The sequence below is a fragment of the Plectropomus leopardus genome, chromosome 12, assembly GCF_026936395.1.
Source record: "Plectropomus leopardus strain MGB_pleo_1.0 chromosome 12, ASM2693639v1, whole genome shotgun sequence".
NCBI classification, from domain to species: Eukaryota; Metazoa; Chordata; class Actinopteri; order Perciformes; family Serranidae; genus Plectropomus; species Plectropomus leopardus.
Window position 1 is genome coordinate 31,796,246 of NC_142187.1, and position 18,105 is coordinate 31,814,350.

At 39.4% G+C, this 18,105-nt stretch overlaps 1 protein-coding gene across 1 annotated transcript in view; it reads right to left on the minus strand.

Annotated features, from left to right (window-relative positions):
• Window positions 1–18,105, minus strand: part of ak5 (adenylate kinase 5) — a 91,630-nt gene that overhangs the window by 51,219 nt on the left and 22,306 nt on the right. Inside the window, exon 6 of the mRNA XM_042496988.2 lies at window positions 2,596–2,787. Within this exon, the coding sequence (XP_042352922.2) occupies window positions 2,596–2,787 (192 nt within the window). The remainder of the gene's footprint in view (window positions 1–2,595; window positions 2,788–18,105) is intronic.

Here is an 18,105-nt window from a genome sequence, read left to right on the forward strand (position 1 = left end):
TTTAAAAAAAATGCGACATTTAGCTAAAAGGAACCTAAGAACATTTCAAGGGTCTTTTCACACTCGTAAACACTTAAAATGTGATGCACTCAAAGTCTCACAGTCCAGTGTGCAATAAAACATCCGAAGCCAAAGAGCTGAAGGACAAGATGCACGTCTTTAATGTCGGTGGAAACAAAGCAAACCCTGTCAGCATGCCCTCCTCCACACATCTACTGTAAATGTAGATATAAATATACTTTTCCTCGTCAAAGCTCTTATGATTTCTCCAAGAACAAGGACGGCCTGAGTGCTCAGTGCGGACATTATTTGTCATGATTTTATTCTTTTTAAGCTTCAGACTGAGCCATTCTTTTGTTTTCTGGGGAGTTGAGTCTGTGTGATTGCAAAGACTATTTGACAAGAAAGAAGAAACAGGGATTGACGCTGTGCGTCTGCAGTGGCACCACAAAGAGAGCAGCAACATCAATTTACAGGAGGGACTATCTGTCGATAAGCTCTCAAAACGTTGAAATCACTGGAGTGAGGACTGCAGACTGCTTTCATTCACAGGAAACAAGGGGAAACTGGTTATACCCAAGGTGTTTTATAGAGACACCACACGTCAGATTGCAAAGGGACGTTAGAGCTGTAAGGGATCTTGGTATGTTGTGTTTTGTTCTGTTTGTTCTGCACTTCAAGCAGTTGTCCGTATGTTGTTTCTTGCATAAGGCCCATTGTTTTTAAATTATGGGTGTTAGCCGACAGTCTCATCCAGACCAACCTCAGTATTCCTAACTGACTCTTACTAAAGCGGTAATAGTGACGAGTGCCAAAGTGCCTTAATGATGGAGCTAAAACTGTAGCTACAATAGTTTTGACTTTGTATTTCTGCATAAAATCAACAAAATATGCAACAATCCAGTCAACTCAGTCTTTGGACAAAGTAAGACACTTGGAGAGACGACACACTATGTTCTGTGTTTTGACACTTTACAGAATAACTGATTAACTGATTGATTATTTGCAGAAAAACAGCAAAAATTTGGGACAACTGTGATTTAAATGATAAATTGATGAAAATGCCAGTAAATACACGCTCCTCAAAATGTATCCTGCATCTGGCCCAATACATGCTGGGAGAGACACATGTGGACAGAACAGATGGTTAGAAGAATTATTGGAAGTCAATATTTCAGAATAAATTGGAAAAGATACCGCACAGGAGGACATACATGTTTTTTTTTTGCAATACAAAATTTAATTCCAGAGCGTCTGGGGTCCCCGAGTCATTAAGTACATTTTCACTTTTACTCGTACAGCATCAACCACAAAGAGATAAAGTGAAAAAGAGAGCGCTGACACATAAGCTGCCAGCTCAGACTTCTGCAGGGCGTCTGATTAAATTTTCATTTCATTTCTTTTCAGCATTAATGTGAGATCCACTGGAGATCATTCTGAGCATCTGATTTTAGGAAGCCCTGAGTCAAGACTCTAAAAGCACGCAAACAAAATCTCGTTTTCACAGTAAAGGAGCTGTTCAGTATTCCCTGTGCTGCGAGCGAGACGACACTGCGCTGAGACTCAGACAGATCAATACGACTGAGAAGTGGGCAGCCGCGTCCTGTTGGCTGCAGGAGCAAATCGCTCTATTAGCACCTGCCTCACATATACCGAGGGGGACTCAATGCTCCTCTACACCAGACCACACAATCTAATGAAGATCCCTGCGGTCTCCAATTAACGCAATCCCAGCAGCGTCAGTCTGCGTCTCAGCTCGCACAACAATCAGGAGCTCAACAGAAACAGTTTGGGAACCTTGTTAACTTTCTGTATTTTGTGTGTGTGTTAGGAATGATTCTGAATATCGTTGGTTATGTTGACATGATAACTGTGAACATGCTGGTTTATGCTGGTTAATGTCATCTTTGTTTATAGAAACTATATAACAATAACTATAGTTTATAGTTTACGCCATTAGTGAGCTGGCTGTTGCTTTTCATTTCGTCAGCTGTATTTTCTTCGGAGAGGTTTCCACTCTTCGATGCAGTGAAAGTAGGGCAGGTTTCCATTAACCCTCAAATTGCGCAAATTGAAATTGCGCATACAAAATGCATCAAATGGAAACACACCTTAATCTCGAAAAAAATCCTGTTTATCTCAAAAAAGTTTATATGCTCACATGAGGTGGCATTTCAGATGATTTAAAAAAGGCTATATTTCGCAAAACTGCAATGGAAACACCCTTTTTATTGATGCCATTGAACCCAAAGAAGATGAAAAAGTACAAGAAAGTCACATGACATTCAACAAAACATGGCTCGGTGTGTATGGATGGAGGAAGTAACCGAAATCTTCTTAAAGACAAAGAAATTACGGCCAAATTAGACTGGCTTTATTGAGTGGCTGCAATAGCAATAAACCTACCAATATTTCGGAAATCCATTGCCATGGTTACTGGAATGTTATCGCGAGAGGAAAGTCATCTAATATTGTGAGACAAGTAACATAACATCACTCAATGTAAACGCAGTCACCTCGCAATTGCGTTTTATCGAAATTTCGAAAATGTCTCTGTAATGCAAACACAAACGGACGTACGTCCATAAGACTCACCGTAACAATAAGGCCCCTCTCCTGGAAGTATTTGACCAGAGGAATGGTGTTTTGTTTGAAATTGGTCAGGCGGCGGTCGATGGCTTTGGGGTTGTCGTCCGGTCGTCCCTGCTGCTCGGCTCGTTTCTGCAGCCTCTCCTTCAAACGGTGGTTGGTGCAGGCCAGGAACATGACCAGGTCAGGAGTGCAGATCTATCCGGAGAGAGACAAAGAAGTGTGAAACGTCAAAGTCGAACCTTCATTCGTACGTGATGTTCGCGAGCTGACCCTGACAGAGCTCTGTCTCAGATGCAAACTCGGAGAATGAGCTCGGGGTTGGCCTCATTTTTAAAATTCAGTGTAGTCGGGTCAAAATGTCAAAAATGCAATTCACACCAGGATACAGACTTCATTCTCAGTACAGTCTGATGAGAATGGAGTTTTTTTTTTTGACGGGAGTTTTTGAATTTTGAAGTGTCCACTGGCTGAATTTCACAGGATTGAATCAGTTTTAAGATTGTAGCCTTGAAAACAGCCTGCAGCTGCCGCACTCTTCATGAAATTGTAAAACAGGTGGGATCATGAGTCAGTGGGATGTACTTTTTTCAGCATTGTATCACAGAAAAGATGGAGATTGTAGACAATAACAGGAAAGTTTCTTTTTTTTCATGACTTGAGTAGCAACAAATGACATTATAGGTGTGATCACACATGCAGCCTTTTTTCCGACATTGTGACGGCGGTTTTCTATTTAGAGATCAGGCATGAATAGGAGCCAGTTAATAAGTACAATTCAACAGCTTCAGATGCAAAATCCCCTCATAATATCCGCATGTGTGAAAAAAAGGTGTCGTTACTCATTATTCTTTATTGCTACCACAACCACAAAACTTCAGCTGATGATTTCTTATCATACAAATAATTGTTTTGGTGTTGTTTTACTTCCTACTCTTCTGCACATATTTAATTTTAAGCAGCTTGTTTGAAAACAACTTTAAATCTATTGTGATGTTTACAGGTCCCCTAGATCAGATTCAGTCTTTTGTCTTTTTTATTGTGAAGGAGGAGGGTGCAAAATAAAATCAAAACGCCCAGTCCACAGAGAAACACATGTCTTTAAAACGAGCAGTCGTGACTTCTTTATAAAGGTAGAAACTGCTGCTTTAGTGCCATGTTTCAAATGACATTTTTAAATGTATCTGGATGGATTCCCCTCTAATCGATTCATTTTACTGTGTTCGATGTCATGTCGAAGTCGATGTCTTCACCATCATTTCGTGCCATACAGCAGAACCATGTGATTCGAGTACCAGTGATACCAGTGTGTGCAATAATAAGGAGACCCTAAGGGAGAAACATCTTTCTATGCAATATGGGCTTATATTCCAGGAATGCCATATATTTGACACTGTGCACGAGTGCCACTGCTTTTCAACTAACAGCACATTCGCTACAGAGGGTAAATATCCTTTATAATAATATTAGCGCCACGCAGGCAGCTCAGCAGATTTTTTTTTTATTTGACAAGGAAAAACTAAATTAAAACAAATACTGTACAAATATTCCTTCATTTTATTCCACTCAGAGATAACAAAACAGTTGCATTCAGGCTGAAAATGTGTGTAGCCCTACTTTTTTTCCACACAGAAATTGTTAAAGAACTGGACTGAAACACAGAACTGATCCATCCCTACTTGTGTGTGATATGCTGTATTTCAAGTCCTTATGGCCTCTCCAGGTGTTGATTTGAATTTGTGTACTCTGAATGTACTCTGTACTCTGCTTATTTGCCTCTGATTGTGTTTCTGTTTTGCAGAGAACCCACTGGTGTACTGCGTGCGCCTGGCTCAGGTGCTGGTCTACGTCTGCACCGGTATGGTGCCAGGCTAAGGGTCCCACCTTGCCGAACAGCCACAGCGCCAGCTCACGCTTCTGCTGCCAGTTCATCACTGCTGTCATCACCTTCTATGACCTCAACACAGGTGAGTAACACAAAAGTACTAAAACAACTAAAAAACTGGGACCGAGACTCAGTATTTCCAGGATTTCTCAGGCTTTTTTTGGGGATCGATGTGGCCTTAAATGGGCCTCAAAATGAGCTCGACTGCTTTTGTTTTACAAACTCCAGCACACAAAAACATTCCTTAGTAACCAATGAGAACGTGAAGTAAACATGCTGACGTGTGCACCGGCTATTTAAAGATCGGTGAAGGATGCTGTTATCTAATGCAAAGCAGCATCAAAGGGAAATAACTCGGTTTCTATGGCTCTGACCTCTTAAGGTGAGACCGTTTTATAAAGAGGGCGGAGAGTTAAACACTCTCCTCGTCTCAACTGGTCATCACCAACGGGAACTTCTCTCCATAAAAAGCATCAGGGGAGCTTTATTACTATTCATACTCTGTTGTTTGTTTTCCTGCTTTGTTGGATGAAATGCACACAATGAACACTGCAGAGTCTGCACTTGATGTGGTGCACACCCAGAGCCAAAAATAGCTCTGAAGGTGATGTTTTAATAAGGTGCACACCACTCAAGCAACTCAATTTGAGTCTTGCAAATCAAAGTTTACGTTTCCATAGTGACAACATGCCCTTGTTTGTCCCTCCCCCTCCCTTCAGTTTTAGCTGCTAATATGAAGCAGTCATCGGTCACTGCAGGTGTTTTGTGACGAGTTATTAGATTTCTAATCGTTAAAATGTCTCCGGAAATGTATTATCATCGCATCACGTAAGAGCATCTATTTTCAGAAACGGCTCTAATGCCGGCAGTTGTGTCACTGATGCTATCTCTCTTGGTTAAAGGCCAGGAAGCGTGTGGTATGTAGGCTTCCTCTCTAACACACAGACACAGAGTTCTAAAAAAGGTGCATAAGCTGGCAGATGTTGACTTGATCGCTGTGCCTAAAACGACAGCTTTTAGGGATGTTCTGCTCGATGAGATTCAAGGACTAAAATTCGTCTTCCTGCTCTGCTGCAATATCTTTTATAAAGCTGTGAATGTAAAAGCTGGATGATACTGATACTTTCACTTATAATCCTTTTTCAAACAAAACGTGTACGTGGGTTTTTATAACCCTCTGAAAACTGGATCACTTTCCTTGTGTTGCATTCAGATGCCTTTCAAAAGCATTTAAAATTTTCAACCCTCAGCCAAGTGGTTTGATTTCTCTGAGAACATGGGGAAGAAAGGCACTGAGCAACTTGGCAATAAAAGTCCTGCGAATTGCAAAAAATGGTTGGCTATACAGAATAATTAGAATTTTCAAGCAGTTCTTCCAGGTTATTTCCTTGTTTGTTGGTTGTATTTTGCATGTTTTACTCTCCAGTTTTTTGTGCTAATTTCCAGCTTGGTATTAACTTTTTACTAATTTCTGAGCCTTTTTTTCTGAAATTGCTTATTGCCTCCTTCCCATGTTTCTGAGATAAATCAGGCCAGTTTGCCAAGGTTTTAAAAGGTTAAACTGGGTAAACCTGCTAAAATTTGCTATAGACTACTTTCCAATTGCTAGTGGAGCAGAGCTGTGTACAAGACTGTGCTGCTGACAAGTATGCCTTTCTGTGTGTGTGTGTGTGTGTGTGTGTGTGTGTGTGTGTGTGTGTGTGTGTGTGTGTGTGTGTGTGTGTGTGTGTGTGTGTGTTCTTTTAGCGCACTAGTTCATCGTCATAGTCAGGTTGGCAAACAGGTAAACAGCAGTCAGCAGCATAGATGGATGCCTGTAAAAAACTTTACGGTGGTTACTTTCGACTCTCTTTCAAACTCGCTGCAGACTAATTTGGATTGATGTTTTAGCGCTGCTTAGGTGGAGACAGATGGTAATTAGTGTCATCGCATCATTGCATCTCGCAGGTAAAGGGGCTAAAATTAGTCTGTTCATTCAGGTGTTGTGTTTCCATCAATGTCGACTGGAGATGCAGGTGTGAATGCCGACTATCACCTTTACCATTACATTAATAAAACAGATGTTAGTGGGGTTTATTTGGTACAGTGGAAAAGAGGCTTTAGAAATATAGTATATATATAATTTAAGGGATTTGAGGAATGTATCTGACACATTGGACATCATACAAGAAAGGATATTTGAACAAATGTTTTCTCTTTTTTGTTTATATCCATGGTTTGTCCTCATTTTGTTAGTACTGATTTCTGGGATTCAACGTTTTCCTATTTTTGCTCTTCCCTTAAATAAGATGAAATTTTACAAGTGGTCGAGAGCACTTTTAACAGGATAAAAGAAAAACATCTGTTTTTTTCAAAGTCCAAAACTTGTTTGTCAAACAAAATGAAACATAAGAATAGATTTGGATAGTGAAGAATGTTTGTTGACATTATTTGTTAGGGTTTGACTTCTGCCATTGTTTCTTTTACCAGAAAATTAAAAGAAAATGTGAGAAAATTAATATAATAATATAAATATTCTTATAAATAATATTAGAGAATATTGCTGCATCTGGCCCATTCACCGAATAGTACATTTAGTTTTAAACATATATATATATATATATATATATATATATATATATATATATATATATATATATATATATATATAGATATATTACTCCAGCTGCACAAATGAATCATAATGGATTCTTTTCTGAAACTGATCTTAAAGCTACTGTATAAAAAGAAACAGCTGATGTCTGGCATCAGTCCAGTGTTTGCCTTTTCTTCATCTCATTCTGCCTTTTTAAGCCTGTGGAGCTGCTGGCTATCAGTCGTCTCCATCTGTCTCCATGAGCCGGAGCGTTCTGGGGTCGTTTCCTTTCCATCCGCATCCAACAGTTCTCATGGAGAACAAGTCAAGTGTGTTTTATTTATACAACCCAGTATCACAAATCCCAAATTTGACTCAGGGGGCTTTACGATCTGTACAGCACATGACATCCTTGTATCTTTAGACCCTCGATTTGTATTTGGAAAAAATCCCTTAGAAAAAACCCCAACAGACTCTTCATTTTGTCTCAGGGAGCCTCGAAAAGAATTAATCTCACTTGTCCAAACAAACAGAACTAAAGCAAACACATCATTTGTCCATAAGTGCTTAGTCCTGATGGCAGCCCAATCACCAGAACATGGTTTCATATTGTATGTTTTTGCAAACCATGAAAACATTTGAACATTAATTTGTAAAAAAAATTGTTATGGTAAAGGTGTGGTTAGGCAAAAAAAAACCCACTCATGGTTAGGAAAAGACCATGTTTTATCTTAAAAACATCCACTTTTGGTGGCACAAGCTGGAAGCTGATGGAAAAGCAGGGCTTAGTGGCTTAAATGCCGCTGGGAAACACTATTGTGTTTGTGAAAAATACCAAGGTTTGATGGCTTTAATGCCACTGGGCAGTGCAGCTGCTGCTGGGAAACACTGCAATGTGTCAGTGAAAAACACCCAGGTTTGGTGCCACAAACACTGCTGGGAAAGGCTATGATGTGCTGCCAGAAACAGCCAGCTTCAATTAAAACATTGGGATTCAGTGCGGCCAACACAGGAAGTGGAACACTAAAAACACGGCAAAAGTTTGCCAAAATAACTGGTGTTGTTGCTTGTTGGTCTTGAACTGTGGTCTGCAGCTTGGCAGCCATCTCACCCTATGTGTCACACCATTCACCATCCCCTCCACCTCACAACGACAAAATCAGCCCATAAACTGCATCACCTTAAAAATGTTAATATGCTACATATCTAATGCATCCATGGTTTGCAGAAACATGTGATGCAGACATTTTTTTGTGGTGGCTGGGTAGCTGGGTGATTAATTAAGCGATCAAAATAGTTAGTCAGTTGACTTAGAATTGGTTGATCTTTTCAGCCCAAGTTCTGTGTCTGTTTTTAAATGTCTCCTACACTTTTCTTGCTCATTCTTTGTGGATATGTATCTCGGTGCAACTTCACAGAAAATGAAAGGAGTGTATTTATTATTTGATCAAAGCGTGAGAGCTTTGTGTGCTTGCTAAAGGAAGAATTATATAACATTGCCATCTTTGAGACTTCCCCTTTTAAGCCTCCAGAAGTCTCACAGGAGGAGGTGGATGAAGCCATGTGCACTTGCAATATGCAGTAATGAATTCTTCTCAGCACATAATGTTGAATTCCCCTCTGATGCTGGAGAGGAGCGCGCAAAGACTAAACAAACAAAGAAATGTTGCTCTGTTTTTTGTTGTTTTGTCCTTTTTGTTATATGATGAATGAGTGCGTACGAGTTGACAAGCGGCAAATTGATCGATCGGTCTCAACCTTGGGCCATTTGGCATTCTATCACAATCACTGTCATCATCACTCGCTATCTTGATTCTTTATCTTTTGTTTGTTGACCGGTTGTCTCATCAGAGTAAATATTGTTTTTTTTTTTGTTCAACTTACAATCCAAAACCCAAAGATATGTAATTTACAGCAGAGAAAAGCATCAAATCTTCACATTTGAGTGGCAGTAACCAGCGCATGTTTGGCAGTTTTCCTCGATAAACAACTTTCTGTGATCATTTAATTGTCAAAATTGATAGAGAGGTGTGAGTGTTGTGGATTTAGATGCACACAGACAGATTGACAGGGTCGAATAGATAAACTGACACCTCTGTAGTCAATAGGTGTGGAGGTAAAAAGCCTCGGAGCAAGGATGAAGGGGATAGATAGTCTCTTCGGGCAGCTTTAAAGAGGAGCGCGACGGTTGTGGCGTCCCACCGGAGCAGTTCATAAATGGTTGCTGTGATGTTGTAAAGGGCAGAGTAGCAGCATGGGGTGCGGGGGGGACTAATGAAAATGGATGCTGCGGATCCCTGGAGAATCAGTCAGAGCTCCCACTGCGCTGAGGAATACAAGATCTAAAATGAAGCACTAACCTTCCAGAATATAATCTAAATGATGCTTTACAGAGTCTGTTTGAAAGTTGTTTAGAAAGCCAATAAATTATTCAATTCGATTTAGCCTGCTGAGGTTCGCAGACAGACATTTCTGCTTGCTTTAATTGCAAAATATCTTAAAACATGGCAAAATTTTCAATTTTCTTTAAAGCTGGCATGTTGAAAAAGCCTTTAAAACTGTACAGGGTCGACATAGGGGACTAAAACTCCCCTCTGAGATGGTTAAATATGTCAGTTACTCTAGGATTTAGCAATGTTACAATCGCAACAATTATTGCAGATTCAGCTAATCCCCATGAATTCTACGCAACCTTGCAATTTTGCACAGGCAGGTTTTATGAGAAGACCATCTTTACAGCAGTAAAATACCTTTTTAAGTTGGTACAGTAAGAAGGAAAGTGGATTCACAAATATATAGACTACAACTGTGACATGGAATTACATTGTCTCCCTGCAGCAAAAAAAAAACACTAAAAGATCAAAATTCATGTACAAATATGTAAAAACATAGTTTATGTCAAGGTTTACAACATTAAAATGACATTTATATCCATGTTGCACATCAACTAGTAATATGTGAGATAATTAGGACTGGCACTAATTCCCAGGAATCCAAACTATCACTTATACGTTTCCAGACTCTCTCTGTGACTTTGTCTACAACTATCCCTCTCCATCTGTCTCCTCGGCCCGTTATCTTTAATGACAGCGGCCTCTTTCACTGTCTCAGTCTTTCTTCTTTACATCTCTCTGTTAAGCTCTCTGTCAAGAGTCCAAGTCAAGTGTTCTGCTGCTGCTAATGATGAAGAGTTCTGAGTCGTGTTTTCAGCATCCCCATTGGGATGCTTAAGATAACTATCTGGTATTTTTAGTGTATTCAGTTGTTTAGTGCCTATTCAGTAGAAATAATGAGGGCCTTTTTTGTGCAGTGTCTTGGCAAAATCTCCAAAAATTGCTGGTTCCAGCTTAAAAATGTGAAGATTTTCCGCTGTTGTTAAATATTGTGTTTAAAATGATTTTAAGGGCAAAACAAGCAATTTAAATGTATTACCTTGGCCTCTGGGAACCTTTCATCACCATATTTTTGGCACAAACATTCACTTGGATTCAACAATGGACTAATTAGATTTTGGTGGTCAAAGGTCAAAGTGACCTTGTATCCATCTAATTCTAGTAAACACAATTTCTCAAGAAGACCTTGAGGGAGTTTCCTCAAATTTGGCACAAACATCCAATTGGACTCCAGTATGGAGTGAATACAATTTGGTAAATCATTACATCATTACAACTGTTTGTCCATCCTATTCTCACACACACAATGTCTTAAGAACACTTTGAGGGAATTTCTTTATATGTATTTGGCACAAACATCCACTCTCACTCAACAAAAAACTGAGTAGATTTTTGTGGTCGAACATCAAAATTCCTGACATTTTATACACCAAATGATCAATTGAATTACAGACCAGATTAATCAAAGATTAAAGTAATCATTAATTGCAGAAAGACCTGATCAGATGTAATTATTCTACTCAAAATAAATTGTTCTTCGGAACATTAATACTTTCTGTGTTAACTGTCTTTTCAATACGTATGCATCATATATAACTCACAATGCTTTAACTATTGCAGTACATGTACCTTCTGCCTTATCACCGTCACTACCTAAATCATCTACTTCATTTAGGTAACACATGTTCTGTTCCTGCAAAGAAACCACCAAGGCATCTTATTTGACATTACCGGCTGTAGATAACGTGAATTTGCATGAGATATCATTTTGCCTTGACATGACAGCTGATTGGAGTTGGAAGACGGATGAACTTGAACATGTTCAGATAAATGTCGACAATAAGCCAGATCCAACTGTCAGACTAAAACTGGTTGCAGAAAGGACAAACAAAGATGTTTCTAAGCAACTGTGGACTTGTTTCTTGGTAGAGGACTCAAATGAATTTGTCAAAACAAACACCAAAGCTTCTTCCTCTGTTTCATTCAGTATTTAAAAAAAAGAAAAAAACTGTATAAAAGCTGAAACACTTTCAAGAAGCAAACAACCAACCAAAGACAAAAGCTGCAATGAGATGAACAAAGCATTTGACTTAAAGGAAACGTTCAGCCTGTTTGTAAATTGCTACATTAATTCAATTTCTTTTCTGAAATGAGAAAATTCCCCTCTCGCTATGTACATACAGCCGCGAGGCAATTAGCTTAGCAAGTAGGAACTAACAAAAAGATAACCTAGTGCTATACAGATTCATAAAAAAGACTAGAGACCAGCTCAAGCCACAGTACAGTGATCCATGAATTTAAAATCACAGACTGTATCAGTGCTGCCCTTTGAAAGTCAAATCATCAGTCGGAGGCTCCTCAGAAGACTGAGATTGCTTCAAGTTGAGCAGTCTATTTTTTGCTGGTCACTGCACTGTGTTGTGTGCTTCTCGGGACGTCTTGGTCCCCAGATTTTGCTGTGGGGTGAGTGCACTTGACTTTCATGCTACTCTTTTGTACAAGCATGCTGGCAGCGACATGGAGGGAGAGAGAGATCACATGTAAGGTGAAGATATGGTGAGATTATAGCTCAGATTTATAGGACACAGTCTCTGGCTTTTGTTTGATGTTTAGTGTCAGCAAAAAATGTTGTTGCCCAATTGCGATCTGGTGTTAACGCCGTTAACTTGTTTACGATATCACATGAATGCTGCTGTCACAATGAACGTCGCACTGAGCGCTGTTTGACCTTTAAAAAGAAATCGTCAAATATTCATGTTGAGTGGCCATATCTGATTTGGTATAATTCTGGGTCGGGTGCAGCCCTACACTGTATAAATAATGGATGTAGCTATCGTGAAGTCACCTATTGATTTGTGAACTGCCTTTCTGAAGCCTCAAGTTCAGCATTTTAGCCTCACAAGCTTGTGTTTTTGGAGCCAGAAGTGACCATAATTGGATGAGAGATTGGTGCTGGGCTAGGGTTAGAGTAAGGGATAGTCCGTTATGGTTAGGGTCAGTCAGTCACTCATAGTGGCCCCACCTTTCATTATAGGTACGAGGCTGTAAACATGTTTATTTCTGCTGTAAAGCATTCTTCTATTTCTATAACAGATATCTCCAACGCTTGGCAACTCACACCGAAACGATCTAGTCTGATAAATAGCACTACAGGCAATAAGAAAAATAAGAATTTTTGATTTTGGTGTGAACTGTCCCTTTATTGTTAATGCCCTAACCTTACAAATTAATTTTTAGCCCCTCTGATAATGCTGTTTGCATCTTTACTACAAAGAGCACCCTGCTTTACGGTTTAATCTTTGACTGATGTTCAATTCTAATGTATTTTTAGGATAATGTTAACAAGAACCAGCACAGAGTCCTTTTTATTAAAGGCTGAGTGATGTCTGCAGGTAATACTTTTCAGTCCATATCAAACAACCTTCCATAATGTATGTAGCCTGCGAGGTGAAACCCAGGGGACGGGGGCACCGTTCTCTGCTGCTCATAAAGCTCATGAGCCCACAGTAATAAGTGACAACAGTAGGCCTCTGCATCTCGTTCGTAAAAGCATACCATTGTTGTTTTCTCTCTTTGCTCCTGAGCTGCATAAAAGGCCCTTTAATAACCAGTTGTCACTTAATTCTATTGTAAATCCCAGGGCTCCTGCATTATTGGCAGAGCGGACACAAGCTTTCATCCAATCCTCAACAACTGTATGAGCTGTTTTTTAGCGGTTGCTGGGACACGGTTATAAACACTACTGTATACATGCGTTATCAACATAATCTCATCTCCAGTGAACTTCCTGAGTCCTTATCTAACCCCCGGGGCCCATTTGTAAACTGTCATCAACGCTTTTAGCAATCCTGTTATGTGACAATTTAAATAACATTGTGATAATAAAAACAATCTATTCAGCTGAATCAAATTTCTCTGGTTATCTATTACGAAATGGAATTTACCAAATTATAAAATGAGAGATGAAGCAACATTTTAATTACGAGACTCCCAGGCTTCTTGAAAGTGGAGATGTTTGTTAGTGAGTTTTCTATTTACAGCTTCAGCTGATGTGGAGACACAAAGGGACAGTAATTACATCTGATTTTCTCCATGGTTGAAACAGCTGGAATTTGCTGATAATACCTGCAGAAACAGCTAAATTATGAGCTCTTTTGCTGATGTGCATGATTGTGTGGGTAATGTTTTTGTAGAAATTCCTCTCTCTGCATATGAGCCAGCCACGTATATCATCTTACGTTTCTGTTTGGATTCCTGGTGCAGCTTTCAGACAGAAAACATGTACTAAGTGGCATCTGCTGTCAGACGAGGTGGACCCCGAGACAGCAGCAGCCACATTAGGAGGTCTCATTACTCCGAGATTTGTCCTCTATACAAAAAGCGGGAGCGAGTGTTACAATTACCGGAGAGACGGGAGAATATAACGATGACATGGGAGAGGGTTAGCCGTCCGTGGTGGTTAGTGTGATGAGCCAAAGAAGCCAGACACAATGCCTGTACCAATTTGCTTTGCAATAGATCAGGTATGCCTAGAGGATTAAGTATCTGAGTATTTCCTGTCAAATGTACAAAAATGTGGGGGACATAAATGCTAATATGTAATCTAAAAGAAATGAAAGTTAAGAGACTGAAGAATTGGTTACAGTAGGAAAAAAAGTACATGTTAATCATAATTCAGTTTAAAATCTGTGTAGCGAGGCTGCCAAAGGCTTTAACAATTGCATATTAGGATGGAAATTCCTTTTTCAACAGCATTTTCAATGTGATCTCAACCCTATTCATGATATTTTGACACTACTTGGGCAGAAATCTTTGTATTTTGACGTAAAAATAGTCAGCGGTTAGTCATGTGAGTTGTCTCACGTGACTAAGAAGGGGTTGGCGGTTAGGTTTTGACAACAAAAGTACCTGGTCAGGGTTAGAAAAAGATCGTTGTTAAGGTTAGTCACATGATTTGACTCATGTGACCAATTGGAGTTGGTTGAAAGCCCAGTGCATCTCCTACAGACACTAAAGGGTGCCCTCTGTGTCATTATAGTAACGCCAGGGATACTGCCCTATAGCAGCATAGTTTGACAACATAAGAGTGAAACCCGGCTGGCATTTATGTCAACATGAAACACTGAAGAGGATTTAAATTCTGACCCAAACTAATGCAGTGTTAACAGCTTGTTAAGATGGATGCAACCACCACTTTTCAATTAAAGAAAACCTAATTTACTGCAAAAGTAAAGAAATCAACATTTAAAGTGAGGGAGTTACAGAGTGTTAATGCTAATCTCCATCAGATCTGCATAAAATTATTTAGACTATGTCTTATCCTTAATCATTATGTCAAAATTGTATTAATAAATGCAAAGCCAACAAGAAAATTAAAACCTTAACTGCAACCACTGAAAAGAGAAAACATATTCAAAAACTGCCTGCGGTGTGCATGCAAAGTTCATAAAGAACATTATGTGTACATGTAAACAGAATGTTTTTCTGCAGAGATGCACTAAAATTTTTTCTTTATCTTTATTTTTCTTTATAGCGTATTTATGTGCATTTGTGTCTAAGGTCTACATGTGTGGATAGTATGTGAAGAAAACATGTCTCCTTGTGTGCTTGCAGTATTTATATATCTGCGTGAGAATACATTTATTCAACTTTAAGTGATGATAAGGCTGTGTGTGCTTGTCTATCTTTGTGTGCATGTGTGATTGAATGTGTGCAGACTGGATATTTGTGTTTATAACTCCATCTGTGTGTGTGTTTGAGACACACTCAGTAATTGGTGTGAAATAAGGAATAAGAAACCCAACACAAGAGTCAGATATTGCCTTTTTGCGCTGTTTGTTAACTGACTGGAGCAGACGGACTCTATACAGCCAGTTAATCTCCCATGGCTGTCTGCGTTAACGAGCCATTCACACATGTTAACTGGAAAGATGACGAGATAAAGCGCCACACCATCTTTCACTAAATGTACCTCCAGGAGGGCCCCATCTGGTTTTCCCTGCAGGAGCCCACTAACACACATTTAATCAACATTCAGAGGCGACGTGGAGCTGCAGTTTGTAGACTGCTTGGATTTTACGTTCGTGCTCTACATCATTGCTTCCTTAAGTGACACATTAATAAAACACGTGGCGGTTGATTGATACACTCACTAAAGAAGGCTTCGAACAAGCTCTGTGCATCAATTTTGTCATAGTGGCTGTAAATGGAAGTGCATGTAATGTTATGTCCAGAGGCTCAGAGAAACTTTTTGCCAGACACATCTGTGGACTCACACTTTTTATATTCGCACTCGTTTTAGTATTGATTTTAGGACTTTTTCCCTTTTATTTCATATTTTAATCAGTCTGGTGCCACTTTATGTACAGTTACAGCACTGGGGTTGACTGATCAAATGCTTCTGGACGTTCCCAAAGTAGACACAAAAACAGTAGCAGCTGAACCTTTGCAGTGGCTTCCCCTTAAAGTTGTTCTCTATAATGTTTATTGGGACCTGAGCACGAACCGTGCAAAGGCCCTCTTGCAATGCAATGAATTATTATTTTTTATCCAATGAATTGCATTTTTGGAGGCCTAAACATGCCCCAAAACTCATGAAAGTTGGGACGCTTGTCCAGCTTGGCGAAAAATTTCATATTTTGGTGGTTTCGGAAACAGGCATGGCAAAATGGCTCAACAGGGCCCTCTAACGTGTAGCCCAGTTTAACCCACATTTACGAAAACCAGTTTTGTGCTGATTTTTGGCAATTTCGGGCCTCATGCTTTTGCAAAATTGACCTACAGGATTAATCCGATTGACTTCAAATTGGTGTGTCGAATCCTAACCCCTTCATGACTTTCAAACTTTGACGGTTTTCCCGTGGTGCAGGATGCCAGCTGAACCAGCTACTTCCGCTTTAGCGCTCCGTTTACATATGGATGGGGATAAAATGATTCAATTTTGGGGCTCTTCTAGACTTTCCAAACGTTACCGAATACATAAAATCCCAATATTAAAATGAGTCATTTCGCAGGGCTTGAAACTCTGATTCATAGATGTCTCTTTCATCATGTAACTCAACCGGAAAAAGTCTTTTTGGGCCGCAGGGAATCACATGATGGTGTAATTCCACTGTCTGGCTGCTATAAGAAATCTGCTTCAAAGCCCGGCGTTAACAGTTTTCTCTTGGTAACAGCTAGAAGACAGAGCAGTTTAGGAACAAATCATGCCTAAAACATTTCAACTAATTGTATGCTCACTGAAACATATTATTAATGATTTCCTAAAATAATCTTTTTTTGGTAAATCTTACAGTATTGCAGCAAACACATCCCACATTTATAGCAATTTTAGTGATAAACGTGACTACTAATTCATCATTTTCTGCAGCTATACTTACACAGAAAGGGAGAGACTGGACTATGAAGACAAAATCCACAGTTTCATTCAGAAATTTGATATTTAACTAAATATTATACCTGTAATAATGGATGTTGATAAGCCTTGTAATAGCAGTCATTTGCTGCAAAATGCCCTTGTGAATTAAAAAACAGCTGAAGACCATCTGGAACAATGATTTTAGTTACTCTGCAGCAGAGAAAAAATTCACCTAGTCTTGGAATATAAATCCTGTGCAAATGGGGCTTGAGACTCTGATGTCCTTTTCGGTCGTTCCCTGTAATGCAGCTGAAATGACCAGATTATAAAGTCAAGCTTTACTCGCACTGACCCAGATAGACCTCAATCTGTTTCCCGACTACTCTAAAAGTCATTTAGTGCTCATTTAAAAGTTGATAAATGTTAAATGAGTTTAAATGCAATAAAGAATCAATCCCTCTAAAAGCAATCGACCGTTGTGTCACACTATTGGCCACTCAACTGTAAAGGATACGTTTCCATTACAGGCTCCAGCACAGAAACGCTGCTGTAGATTATATATTATATCATAGCTTCTGTGTTATGTGTATGAGAATTACATTGGTAAAGCTGCCTTTTATCATCTATTGTTCCTGCATTGCTCATTTACATTGTCGTGACTCTTCATTGAAAATTAACTCTCTTTCATGTTTAAAAAAATCTGCCAGGAGCACTTTATTGATCCACAGGTCAAAACATCCAGAACAGCTGCCAGGTACTTCCACTCTAGCTGAAGGACACATTAGTAGGACAAATACTTGATAATGCCGAGGGCACAGGATTAATGTCCACACTGGTGGGGACACATTAAAGTGATAGTTCCCCTGAAATTGAAAATTCAGTCATTATTTATCAACCCTCAGGCAGATGGAAAGTTGGTTGAAGTTTTATAGCCCATAAAACGCCATCATCTCCCAAATAATTTAAGCAAATGGTGACCAGGATTCAAACATTAAAAAATACTTCATAAAACCACGAAATGTCTCCATAAGCCTTGTCTGAAGTTATCCAAGTGTCCCGATGTGCCTAGTTGTTTTGAAAAATCTTGCTGGCACCATGTTTTTGCAACTCACTCTCAGAGTACAGAGTGTACTCTGGGCACAGAAGGAGCAGGAATACACTGAAAGTGAAACTTAACCAATCATTGTACTGGGTCTAAAAGTTTGCTTTCACTCTTTCTGCAGCAGCTGCTCCTTTTATCTGTCGGTCTGATCAGCTCTGACCTAATCAACAGATCATTTATTTTCTGCTGCAGAGGAAAAAAATA